Below are 13702 nucleotides of genomic sequence, written 5' to 3'. Positions count from 1 at the left end.
TTAGTGTCATAATTTTCCAAGAGTACGCACCAAAAATTGGACGTGAACTTAACATCCCTATCTGAAACAATAGATTTTGGCAAACCACAGAGGGGGTATCAATGCTTAATGAACGACCGTGCTACATCTTGTGCCGTGACTATGACTTTACAAGGAATCAACATGTAAAACTTGCTGAAACATCAACAATTGTCAAACATTCAGTGTTCCTTGAATGCAAACTTGGTGGGAGGTTAGTCACAAAATCCATGGAGATATCCTGAAAGGGAATAGGCAGTGGAAGCAAAAGGCCTTGCTGCTTACCCAGAGGAGCTTTTACCTTTTGACATATAGTTCATTGTGTGACATAACGAAACACATCCTTTCGCATTTTAGGCCAATAAAAGAATCTTTCTATTTTTTCCAAAGTGGTGTTCATTTCCTTGTGCCCACCCGTGAGAGAATCATGTGCATCATGCAATATGGTTGGCTTAAGAGAGGGCAACACACATAAACGTTGACAAAAATACAACAAACCATCACGAATGAGATAGTTGTTTGGCCCTTGGGAAGCAAGAGCCAGAAACCATTGCTTACCAAACTCGGAATCCGCATATTGGTTCTTCATGTTGTTGAAAGACACACCCTGGATAGAAACTGTGGATCTTGACTGAAGAGCCAAAATCTGTCCTTTGCGACTCAACACATTTGCAACAGGGTTAGCTTTTCCAGACACATACTCAATCAAACCTCCAAATTGCTCAAAAAATTGTGACCACCGTGCCTCGCAGTCACTCCAATGTACACTAGGCATAGACTGGAGCTACATGAGGGCTTGATGATCTGTTGGAACTGTAAACTCTCTACCATACAGAAAATGCTTCCAATGCTTAAGAGAGTGAATGACAAACAAAAGTTCTTTATCATAAACTGAATAGTTCTTTTCCGCACTATTGAGCTTCCGACAGGATGACCATGCTGCTGAAGCACAGCGCCTATGGCGACATTGCTCGTATCCGTCCATACCTCAAAGGGGTCATCCCAAGAGGCAAGGATAAAACACGGTGCTTCTGTTACCGCAACTTTGAGAGCTGCAAAAGCCTCAATGGCTGCTTCGGACACGTCTACACGCTGACGGCGAGTCTTTACCCCTTTCAAAACATCAGTCATAGGTACGGCAATGCGTGCAAAATTCTCTATATGCGAACTATATGCTTGACATAAACCAAGAAAAGAACGCACATCATATGCACTTTTAGACAAAATCCCAACTACGTACCTGTTCCACCTTCACGGGATCTAACTTAACGTCTTTGGCGGAAATAATATAACCCAGATAAGTGACTTCAGTAAGAAAAAATTCAGACTTATTAGCTGCAACGTACAACTAACACTCATCCAAACGGGTTAGTACCCTTTGGACATCCTTTTCATGTTGTTCCTACGATGCAGAAAAAATGAGAATATCATCCAAAAAGATGAGCACACATACACCGACCATATCACCGAAACGGCCTCATGAGACGATTAAATGTACCCACGGCACCTGTCAATCCAAAAGGCATAACAACGTACTCCCATTGCCCTCGCTCGGTGCGAAAAGCGGTCTTGAAGATGTTGCCTTTGAATACCTGTGCCTGATGGTATCCACTCTTGAGATCAACCTTACTGAAAACCTTTACCCCATTGAGCCTATCAAGGATATACTCAATGCGTGGCATCGGAAACTTGTTCTTGACGGTCATCTTGTTCAATGCCCTGTAATCAACACACAAACGAGACGAACCATTTTTCTTGTGGACAAACAAAATAGGAGCAACAAAAGGACTTACACTAGGACGTATGAATCCTCTGGCCACCAACTCCGTGAGTTGTCACTCTAACTCTTCTTCTTGTGTCTTGTTCAAACGGTAGGGAGCCTGCTGACAGGTTGTGCCCTCTCCATAAGCTCGATGCAATGGTCCTCCGACCACTCGGGTGGGAGACGGGGTGGAAGATCATCCTGCAAAAAGAGATGCTTAAACTTGGTAAACAAATCTGAATACTTGAATGGAGCCTATATGCTCTGGAAAACTGGAGCAACATAGATGAATGCCACTTGTGCTCCTCGGCGTAATTCACGCTTTACCTGCACATGAGAAATGAGAGGCAAAGAATGCAGACCTTTCTCAACACAAATGATGATGGGGGAGTTAGCCTTGGCATTTAATGTGAGAGTGTTGGCCTCTCAATCAATGAGAAGGTTATGCTCACGAAACCATCTAATGCCCAAAAGCATACCACATCCTGAAAGAGAAGACACGAGAAATTTCCTACGGAAAGCAGCTTGTTGAATTGTAAACAACACATTAAGGTACTCTTTCGTGATGAGAGAGTCCATAACGGGAGCCCTCGAGAGGAGATTTCTGACTAACCTCTAGGCATGCTCTCTCAACAAGAGGCACTAATCACATCATGCATACTGCCTGGATCAAACAATATGATAAAACGCTGACCCTTTACATGACCGTAACACTTCATGAGAGACTCATAAATGTGTATATCAGAGACATAAGAGATTCAGCTTGGTTCATTAAAGTGCTTGTGATTGTTGTGGGTGCCTTAAGTTCTTTACGTGGGGTTGTCTTAGGACAAGCCTTCTTAATGTGACCCTTGACGTGACATTGATAGCATCTACCTTCCTTAGCATAAATCACTTGTTCTTCAGCCGTTATGTACCCTCCTATAATTCCTTGCGCTCCGCATCCGATTTGCATAATTGAGTGCCAAGCTGCAAAACACAATTAGAGAAAGACATAACTGGCATACCATTTTGCTTTAGAGCGCGTCAATCGTCCTTCAAACGTGCGAGGTACTGGGGTGGCATAAACCGTCCCTTGAGCTTGTCTTGGAAGTCGGCCCAATTGAAGGAAAGAGGCGCGTCTTCGTCGGCTTCCTCTAGGTGCGCGGCCAACTGTGCCTCTTGCCATGCGTGGTACCAATTAATGGCATCATCGGCAAGGTACATGGTTGCCGTCAAAACCTTGCTATTGCATGTCTTCTTAGTTGTCGCAAAATAAGCATTAAATTGATGCAACCAAGAATGAATAACAGTAGCATCCATCTTACCATCATACTTACTAAAAGTCAGCTTCTCTGTGACTGGGTTGTTGGATTCCAAATCTCGACTTACGCCACTTAATGGACTACCAACATCTTTGGCTAGCTCGGACTTCGAGGTGAGAACCTATCAAACCAATTCTTGCATGCGTAGTTCTCTCTGTGCCTCACAATCGGCCTCCAAGGCCGTCGTCTTCCTTCGGCCGCCAAGCGTGCATCATCGCGCTCACGCTCCAAAGCTGCTTTTCTTTCTTTTCGTTCCTTGTCCGCCAAGCGCGCTTGTTCACGCTCGCGAATAACGCGCTGCACTTCTTGTTGAGCCATCGCAATGCGATTCGCTTCTTGTTGTGCCATTGCAACGCGATTCGCTTCTTCTTGTTGTGTCATCACAACGCGATTCGCTTCTTGTTGTTGTGCCATCATGTCCATCATCGACTTGACCAAAGCCTCCATAGGATTTGGTACAATCCCTGGCGTAGATGGGGAGGGTCAGGAAAACCTCCATGGTGAGGAAATTCTTCTTCACTACTTTCATGCCCATCACCTCCATGCGAAGTATCCATTCCTCTTCGGGTGATGACCATACACTGTAATCTTTGGTTCTTAAGTTCACGAGGAACTTGGGTTCTTGTGGGTCCTGGGTTCTTGAGGGTCTTGAGGTTCTTGGGGGTCTTGAGGTTCTTGGGTTCTTGAGGTTCTTCTTTCACTTGCAATCTGTGTTAGAGAAGGATCTTCTCTTCACCCGAGTTCTGCTCTTTTCCGCGGGCGCACCCCTTGGCCGCCTTGCGCTCACACCAAGGTCGCTTTTTCCCACCTCACGTCGATTGGCCGGTCGCGAAGTGAACGGTCCGCTCTCAATGAGTAAAAAGAGGCACAAGGGGAGGCTGCACAAGACCTTCTTTCTTGGGTTTCCTGTCACTCTTCAAAAAAACGATTAGGAATCGACACGTCCAAGAGGTCTTGGGTTACATGCGACCACAACAAGCAAAAAAAATTATGTGATTCTTTCCTTGAGTGATACAGAACACTGCCAAAGCTCTGATACCAATGTAAGGTGCAGCAGAAGTGAATGATGTTCTTTCTCATGATGAGTGATCCGATCGTGCTCAATATTCCTTTTAATTACGGAAGGGAGATCCTTCCGTGCCCTTAATGAGAGAGTGCAAGTGATCACAAACAAAGTGAATAGACCCTGTGCGTGAAGGTGCTGAGACTGAGAGATAGAGAGAGAAGAATACGACACCACCGAGTTGTCAAACCCTCCTCTGAAGGCCCTTCTCTCGATGGCGAGAGAAGTCTATGATATTGGTTGCACAATCTGGCACAAGATGCTGATGCAAACTCGTGAAGCTATGGTACAAAAGGCGGAGACGACGACGACTACAGAATCTGCTGTCTGCTGCGGTTGGGCTGCTAATGAAAACGCTGAATTTGCTGCCTTTTTACTTGCTGAAATCGCTGCTTTACTGCTGCCTGAAAACGCTAATTAAGGCAGTTTGAAAACGCTGAGTACTCCTGTTTTAAAAACGCTGCTCTGCTGGTCCTTTGCTTGCTGAATTTCCCTGCTGAAAACGCTGGCCTGAGGCTGAATCGCTGATGCAAAACGCTACTGAAATTGCCAAAGGCAAAAAATGCCAGCCTAGGGGGGAATCTTGCTTTAGAGAGAGAGGGAGGAACCTGCTGCGCTTGTGCCTGTGTTCTCCTTGCTCTTCTGCCAGATAATGCTAGCCCTGGTTTTCTTATATATTATCTTACTCATTTTGCCCTACCCAGTTTCCCAACAAAAGTCACTTAATAAATAAGTGAAAAATGTCAAAAATAGGCTTTATGCACTGGAAACTGCTCCTGATGGATTCTAATGGTAATGTTGATGATCATGCTGTGTGCAACCAGAGGATATGCATCTACTCTAAGTGCCTGGGCATGCACATTGCACGATCTGCGAACAGACTCACAAAAGTGCCAGAACACTTCATAAGCTAGACTGACTGGACTTACTAAACCCTTGTCATGCTGTAGCTTGTCCACGGATACATAGGGTTGGATGTGTCACGTGAATCTACCACGACACCACAAGAATACACTTCAAAACAGTTCACAATTCACAATTGATTCGACACCGGCCCGGCGGAGTACCGTGCTTAGAGATATTGGCCCCAAAGACCGACGCGACTCCGCCGGGCCAGTGTCGAATCAATTGTGAACTGTGAACTGTTTTGAAGTGTATTCTTCATTGGCAAACTTCGGTTGCATTGTCAAGGGTATTTGGCACGAGGACTTCTACATAATGCCCTTGGAAGGTTGTGATGTCCTCTTGGGAATTCCTTGGTACCATAAGAACAACACCGTGGTCGACTATCGGGCGAGAAAAGCGACTTTGACTATAGAGAAGGGTCGAACTATTGTACTTGGTGTAAAACTTAAGGGCGAGTCTGTCCCTATTATATCAGCTTCGGCCGTTTCAAAATTAATGAAATCCAGTCTGTTTGTTTACTCAATCTTTTTGAAAGAGATGAATGATGATCATAGGACAAATTTGTCGGAACTTGATAAAGAACGACAAGATTTTCTCCACACTCATGCTGATTGCTTTTCAGAGGGCCTGCCAGGCGAGTTACCACCCGCTCGTCCTGAGGATCATACCATTGATCTGATACCTGGAAGCACACCTGAACCGGCCACCTTATCGTGTGAGCCGAGCCCAGAACGAAGAAATTATGAACCAAGTGAAAGACCTCTTGGAAAAGGGTCTTGTCCAACCTAGTACTTCACCGTACTGCTCTCCAGTGTTGTTGGTTTTGAAGAAAGACAGATCTTGGAGAATGTGCATCGATTATAGAGCTCTCAACAAAATGACCATCAAGAACAGATTTCCGATTCCTAGGATCGATGATATTCTTGACCGACTACAAGGATCCTCGTTTGAAGAGTGGATATCATCAGATCCGAATCGCGACGGGAGATGTCTATAAGACAGCTTTTCGGACGACTTTTGGGTTATTTGAGTTTTTGGTGATGCCTTTTGGCCTAACCAATGCTCCTGCGACATTTAACCGGATGATGGACAAGATTTTTCGAGAGTATAGACTATTTGTTGGCACTTTCTTTGACGACATCATTGTTTTCTCCAAGGATGAGGCAGAACATAGAGAACATCTGCTATAGGTCTTTCAGGCATTACGCAATCACAAGTTGGTGATTAATGCAAAGAAAAGTGAATTTTTCCTACCAGAGATACACTTTTTGGGACACATTGTGTCAACAGCCAACTGGAGTGCAGATGGACCCGGCCAAGATAGAGACTATCCGTGATTGGCCCGATTTGAAGAAAGTCCATGAAGTAGAAGCTTCTTGGGCTTGTGTTTGTACTTCAGGCGGTTCATTAGAAAGTTTGCAGAGGTTGCTTCCCCTTTGCATATCTTGACACAGAAAGGAGTCCCTTTCTCGTGTCCCTTTCTCGTGGGGACCCACATAGGGTGACTGCCTTTCAGACATTGAAAGAGAAATTGACTACAAGACCAGTTTTGACTTTGCTGGACTTGCAAAAGTCATTTGAAGTGTATTAAGATGCTTGTGGTCGTAGTCTGGGTGCGTTCTTAATGCAAGAAGGCCATGTCATTGCCTACGAGAGCCGATTGTTCTCAAGGCCGAAATTCACAGCACAGATTTATGAGAAAGAGCTTTTGGCGGTTATCCATGCTCTTACTCAACGCCGACATTACCTACTCGAAGCGGATTTTACTGTCTTCACAAACCGTCAGAGTTTACGCTACTTCTTGTCACAGAAGCAGCTTCCGAAAAGCAGATGCGGTGGGCGAACATCTTGTCACAGTTTTACTTCCAGATTGTCCATGTGCAGGGACAGAAGAATTTGGTGGCAGATGCTTTTTCCCGAAAGCCGTTGGTTCTAGCTATTTCCGCGATTCATCATAGGAGCTTCGAGGATAAGGTCGATCAGTATGCCATAGATACAAATTTTGCAGATATTTTCACTCGGGTACGGAATGGGGAGATAGTAGCGGGATATTACATTCGAGATGGCTACTTGATGAGGAAAACCATGTTGTGCATTAGACAGCCGTTAAGGGAAAAAGTTATGACCGAATGCCACTGTCCACCTTTTACGGGTCACCGCGGCATTGCTACCACCTTGAAAGGTGTAGAAAAATACTTCTTTTGGCCGAGACTCAAGAAGGATGTGGACGATTTTGTACGCAGTTGCTTGGCATGCCAAAAAGTCAAGTTTGACAGGCATAAAGCACAGGGTTTGTTACAACCTTTACCCATACCCACCCGACCCTGGGAAAGTATTGCAATGGATTTCATTTTTGATCTCCCAAGAACACAGAGTGGTCATGATGGTATCTGGACTGTTATTGACAGATTAGCAAGCAAGCTCATTCCATTTTAATGAAGAAAACACTCAAGCCGGATCACTCAGTGAGACTGTTTGTGGCCCAGATCTTCAGATTACATGGCATGCCCGAGACGATTGTCTCCGACAGGGACCCCAGATTCACGAGCTTGTTTTGGAAGGCTATTTGGGAGAACATTGGCACGCGGTTGCAGTTCTCCTCATCATTTTACCCGCAAACTGACGGGCAATCTGAGATTGCCAATTCAGTAGTACTAGATTTATTGAAGTCTTACATCTCGGACCAGAAGACTCAATGGCAAAAGTATTTACCTTTGGTGAAATTTGCCTACAATAACACAATACACTCTTCGACGAGAAGGCGCCATTTGAGATTATTGAAGGTGCTACGAAGGTTCCACCCTTCCTAAGCACGAAAGATAAGATTTTTGAAGCCGATGAGTACACACGTGACTTGGACAAGGCTTTTGCCAAAGTCCGCGAGGCTTTGCAAAAATCTCAAGAAAGACTGAAAAAGGCAGAAGATCGCCATCGTCGCGATTTGAAATTGAAGGAGAACGATTGGGTGCTCTTACGTTTTGAGAAGGCACGCTTGAGAAAGAAAAAGCAAAAGGAGAGACTTTTTCCAAAGCTTAGTATGCGATACTACGGACCTTTCCAGATCCCCCAAAAGATAAATGATGTCTCCTTTCGACTGAAGCTGCCCGATACTTGGAGAATTCACAATGCTTTTCACGTGAGTCTCTTGATGCCTTTTAAAGGCGATGTGCCCGAAGATGGGAAGCCTGATGAGCAACCCGAAGTGGAAGAAAACGAGGAGATCCTTGTTCCATAACAGATATTGGCACATAAAGACAGAAAGATTAAGGGTAAAGTGATAAGACAGTTCTTGATTAAATTTAAGAACTATCCTGCATTGGATGCGAAGTGGATGAAGGAGGACCTAGCAGATATTCCTCAGATTGTGAATCTTTACCTTGAAGCATTTGGATTAGCATAGTCTACTCTAAATGGAACCCTGAACTCAACTTGGGCAGAATTTGGTGCAGCGGATATGCACAAGAGGAGAGTTGCTCTGCTCGTTTGTCAACAGATTGCCTCGATTTTTGATACTAAAGTCACTGATGTTTCTTTTGAGTTTCAGGGATACTGTGAGCTGACAGTATTCTACTGTATGACTTTACGAACTGGAATTCCCGATAATATGAAATTAATTTGTCCTTGACTTGTTTAAGTGCAGGAACTGAAAGACGGAATGACTACAGCATTTTGGTCTGAATGATCTCGATAGACATGGTTGCAATAAGGATTAGTCAATCGGGCATCTGTGAGGTCCCGACTGGATCTAGATCCGATTGCTAATGTCACGTGACACATCCCAACCCTATGTGTCCGTGGACAAGCTATACCACAGCAGGGTTCAATCAGTCCACTCAGTTTAGATTAGCAGTGATCTGACACTTTTGTGAGTCTATTCGTAGACCGTGCATGCCCAGTCACTTAGCATAGATGCATATCCTCCGGTTGCACACAGCATGATCATCAGAATTCCCATCAGAATCCATTAGCATCAGTTAGGGGAATTTTCCAGTGCATTTAGCCTATTTTCCTATTTATTGGTTATTTTCACTTATTCTTTTTAAGTGACTTTCCAACAAAAGTAGGTAGGGTAATTTTACTAAGTTAATATATAAGCAAACCCAAGTTAGCACTAAATGGCAGAAGAGGCAGCAGGAGCTTCCCGCTCAACAGGCAACTTCTCAGCAGTACCCCCCCCCTCATGACCCCTAGCGCCATACTTCCCCATCCCTTGGCATTTCCAAGCATCAGCATCGCCATCGACACCAACCTTCCTTGGCGTTTCTCCCCCACAGCAGACCATCGCCGAGAACCTCTTTCCTGGCGTTTTCTCACAACAAAACAGCACCAGCATTAGCGTTTTACTAACGCTGGATCATCAGCCCTTTCAGCGTTTTCACTTGCAGAAAAGCTCCCCTTTCAGCCAGCATTTTCATGCAAAAACGCCAGCAAGTCCTTCAGCTTCTCCAGCGTTTTCAGCCCCATCTACTAACGCTAGGGAATCTGCAGTTCAGCCATTGGAAAACACAGGTTTTCAGCAGTTAGAACAGTAGCAGACCAGCCCCCATTCAGTTGCAAAAGTACCCCCAAGTTTAGCCCAAGAAAACGCAACCAAAACAGTCATTTTCAGCCACCAAAACAGTCCCCGAATTTAGCGATTAGAAGCCTACAGATTTCAGCCATCGAGTCGTCATCATCATCACCGTCGTCGTCATCGGCATAGTCCAAGTTGCATCAGTCCATTGCATTCGCATTGTACACTTTTGTGCAATCAAAGTAGACCACTCTCACCGACGAGAGTGGGGCCTTCGGAGGAGGGTTTTACAACCTCTCGGGTGTCGTATCTCTTCTCTCTCCTTCTCTCAGTCTCATTCACTTGCACGCACAATATCCACTCACTCTGTTCGTGACCACAGCACTCTACAGACGGAAAGCTCTCTCTTTCCCTAAGAACTAAAAGAAACCTTGAGCAATAAAGATCACTAATCTTGAGAAAATACAACATTCACTCCGTTGCACCTTACAGCTAAATACATTGCCGATAAATCATGGTCTGAGATCCGAATGAATTTTTGAATGTGATTTATCATGTGATGTCATGTGATGTGACTGTCGAATGGTACATGTGCTAGATGTGTGTTCCTAGTGCGTCAGTACTAACAGTCAGTGTCTGCTAAGACAGTTTATGGCTTCTGTCAGTTTTGCAGGCGTAATCAAGGGCGATTACAATGCTTTCAAGAGGGGGGTATGTCACAAACTGGTGACGTGGTATGGTGATACACACACACTCTCTTGCTAGCTATTGAAGCAGTCCCGGAATTCCCGCAATGTCAACGTACGGACCCCCGCAATTTGCGGCGCTTTTCACGGCGGAATGTGCGGAACTGTTCAGCTTGCTTTTGGCTACGCAAGTGCTTGCTGAATCCTACGCAAAGTTAACTTGCTTTATTTTACGTAAATTGCAAGAGAGAGAGAGAGAGGTTTAGTGGAAATTGCTTTTATTTTGAAAGCTTTTGGGACTCTGCTTTTGGCATCCCTTGTAACTCTTTATAAGTGTGCTCCCACTTCTCAGAGCATCTGGACGCAGAGTCTGAGAGTGAGACCCAACCACTCAGTGTACTTTGTGCAACAGATTAATACAAAAAGAAATACCGAAAGGGGCACCAGTCTCTAGGGCCAATATCTCTAGGCACGGAACTCCGCCGGGCCGTGTCGAATCAACTGTGAACTGTGAATGGTGAATTGAATTCCTGTCGTGTCGCGGTAGAATCTGCTTGGAGTGTCCAAGTCTATTACATATACGCTCTCCTGCTGGCATTTTTTGGCATTATCATTTTGGTTACTTGAATATCAATGCTCTTCATTGTGCTTTTAGTGATCACATGATTGATGGCTTACCCAATATGTTGGAAATAAGGAAATACAATGCACTTCTTCCATTCGTAGAAAGCGGCATAGAGAGGCTACTCCAAAGCACTTTACACACCGAGCCTCTACACTGCTAGAGTTGGTTCACACTGACCTATGTGGACCTTAGGCAAAGCTCTTCATTTTGTGATGTCACTTAACTTGGGTATACTTCCTCAGCACAAGGACGAGGCTTTGAATTGGCGTACTCTGTGGAGAATGAATCAAGCAAGAGATTGAGTGCCATAACCTTGTTCTTTGCTTTGTAATCTATGTATTATGAGTAACTATGTAATCTATTCCAACAATAGGTACTCATGCGGACGAGGATGCTACATAACACAAGGATTACGTGATCAAGAGATGAATGTCTATCAGCATTCCCTCTTTCTCAAATGTCGTTTGTTCAATGTCGAATTTTGTTGGTATGATGCATGGAGTAGTAACTGTTAAACATGCTCACTTGAGTTTTGAGTGTTTGTAGGTATAATCGAGGAGAATTACTCTTTTCTAAGAGGGGGGTTATGTAACAAGCTGCTCACATAGCATGGTCAGAGCAGAACACACGAGCACAGGAAGAAGAGGCAAGAGAAGAGAGAGAGAGAAGACAACTGCCACATTTCGCGCCGGATTTCGCAAACGTGTATGGGCAAAGTGATGTGGCTAAATTTTTTTGCTTGCTTTTTGTCAATTTTTTTAATAGCAGATGCTTCAATGGTCAATTTTTAATAGTGAAGCTTTTGAACTGCTTTGGGCTTTCTTTAAGTGCCTATAAATTCAAGGCCCCTATGCCAGTTGTAACTCACATTGTGGTGAGTGGCCTCATCTGAGAAATGTAAACACCAATTGATATTGATAATGAATTAAAAAGAGTACCATCGGGGCTCTTGACTTAAGGGCCCATACGCTTTGAACAGAAACTACGCTACGCCCCTTATGTGTCAGCTCAAGGGAAAGTGTGAAGTTTTTTAGTTACTAAAATATTTATCATTGTTTTCACGCTCGCAGATGGTGTTGGCTGGTTATAGTAGCTCATTGGCACATGAAGACTGAGCCCTCAACACAAAGAAAATGCCATCCGCTTGTACTCAAACTAAATCCATTAAAAATACCAACGGAGGGTGCTGTTAGTGTCGGTTCAGGGCCACCGACTCTCTTGTGCAGGAGCATCCCGCTCGTTTTTTTGTTCAGTTGTTTTAGTGTTTCATTGTCTTTTCTTCACGAAAAGTGTTTATAGAAATCCAAGGTTGATTTCCCATGCCTTGTTTGTTGCCTTGTACACGGCTTGAGCTCCACCGATGAAGCAATTCTCCCTTGGTGATGGCCCATCACATGATGACGTTGCAAAGATGGTTATGATATCATGGCAATAGCTCAAGCTATTGGGGCCACACCAGCTGCAACCCAAGACAGATGACATGGTTGTCACCTGGGACGCGACCTGCTACTGTTTGCAACAATGACGTGGCAACATTGATGAAATGACATCAATGCCACACCACAGCAGATATAACAGATCCACCTGGCAAGCAAAGCCAATGTGCTCAAGACAATGCAATGCAAGTCCTCTAATGTGCCATGGCTTTATTGACAAATATAATAAAATACAATTCCCAGAGATCCCCCCAAAGCAATAAATACATCACACCCATGTGAGTTAAACTCAGAAATTATAAACTGCCTAGTGTTTTCTCTATTTACCTTCCATGATATTCATACATGTACCATCATCAATGGCTCTCATTTTGTACTAAAGAAACCATGAAGCACTCCACCAGCACACAAGCAACCAGATGCATGAAACAGAGGTCACCTATCCCCAATCGCCGATAAGGAGCAAGAACGCCTAGTGTTAAGATGTAGAGACGCCTGCCTGCAAGAGTTCTCTCGATGCGGCATGTGATGGATCCTACGCAAGTATCCCCACAAAAAGCTGCAAGCAAGCAGTAAGCAAGGCATCAGTGATAAGAGGCGAAAAGCCAAAAGGGCCGGCAATAGCATGCATACTCGAGCTGAGGAAGGACAAAGAGAATGTTTCCAAGAGGGTGAAATGGAAGGACGGAGGAAACCTAGTTGAGAGAAGGGTCCAGAAGCGAGAGCCTGCACGTAGTATCGCTGCTGATAGTTGATGGGGAATAGGACAGCGTTGAGACGCTTAAGCAGGCCCAAATTCTCCTCTAGCAGCTGCACCACTGACACGCGCTCATCCGCTTCTGCCTTTCCTTTCTCTTCCTCCTCTTCCATTACATTATTAAGCTCCGTTCTCTGCGTATAGAGAAGCAGGTCGTTGGATCAAACCAATTTCCAAATATGTGTCGCTGTTTTCGAAAAATTGTACCTTTCACTTCATGCAGAGGTTCCAGGACGTTCTCAACACTTCGGACTCCGGAGCATCTCTCCGCAAAGCAGTTTGCCAAAGCTTGTATAACCTCACGTACAATTGGAATTGGAGTTCGATGATGTAGGATCAAACAAAGAGAAAACCATACATCGGATGTTGTGGAGGTGGCACAACTTGCTCCACTTTAAAGATAATTCCATAGAGAACGTGTGTCGTTCTTATTGTTTCCAGAGTTGGAGCTGGATTTATGTTTCTCCTCCAATGTTAGAGGGACTTTTTAAAATAAAATTACAATTGCACAAGGAGAAGTTGATTACCTTGAAATATTTGTGCTCGATTTTAAAAAAATTCATTGAGAAGGCGAATCTGGAGGCGATGCCTCCCAGGTGGCGGCAAGGCCGTCAAGGAAAGGAGGAAAGAAG

The 13702-nt window shown here is 44.5% G+C and overlaps 1 protein-coding gene across 3 annotated transcripts in view; it reads right to left on the bottom strand.

Moving 5' to 3' along the window:
- LOC147424354 (uncharacterized) overlaps window positions 1-13435 on the bottom strand; it is a 28078-nt gene extending 14643 nt beyond the window's left edge. The window contains exons 1-3 of one of the 3 annotated variants that reach the window (XM_086500798.1): window positions 13278-13435; window positions 13009-13204; window positions 12813-12872 (exon numbers count right to left, since the gene is read on the bottom strand). In XM_086500798.1, the coding sequence (XP_086356924.1) occupies window positions 12813-12872; window positions 13009-13183 (235 nt within the window). In that variant the 5' untranslated portion in view covers window positions 13184-13204; window positions 13278-13435. Of the gene's footprint in view, window positions 1-12752; window positions 12873-13008; window positions 13205-13277 lie in introns of all 3 variants that reach the window. The other 2 variants (XM_086500799.1, XM_086500797.1) reach the window with 2 other exon arrangements.
- Between the last annotated feature and the right edge of the window lie 267 nt (window positions 13436-13702).

Source organism: Adiantum capillus-veneris, chromosome 25 (genome assembly GCF_014529385.1).
Source record: "Adiantum capillus-veneris isolate H3 chromosome 25, ASM1452938v2, whole genome shotgun sequence".
In the NCBI taxonomy this organism is placed as follows: domain Eukaryota; kingdom Viridiplantae; phylum Streptophyta; class Polypodiopsida; order Polypodiales; family Pteridaceae; genus Adiantum; species Adiantum capillus-veneris.
This window is presented reverse-complemented; position numbering and strand designations above follow the sequence as displayed.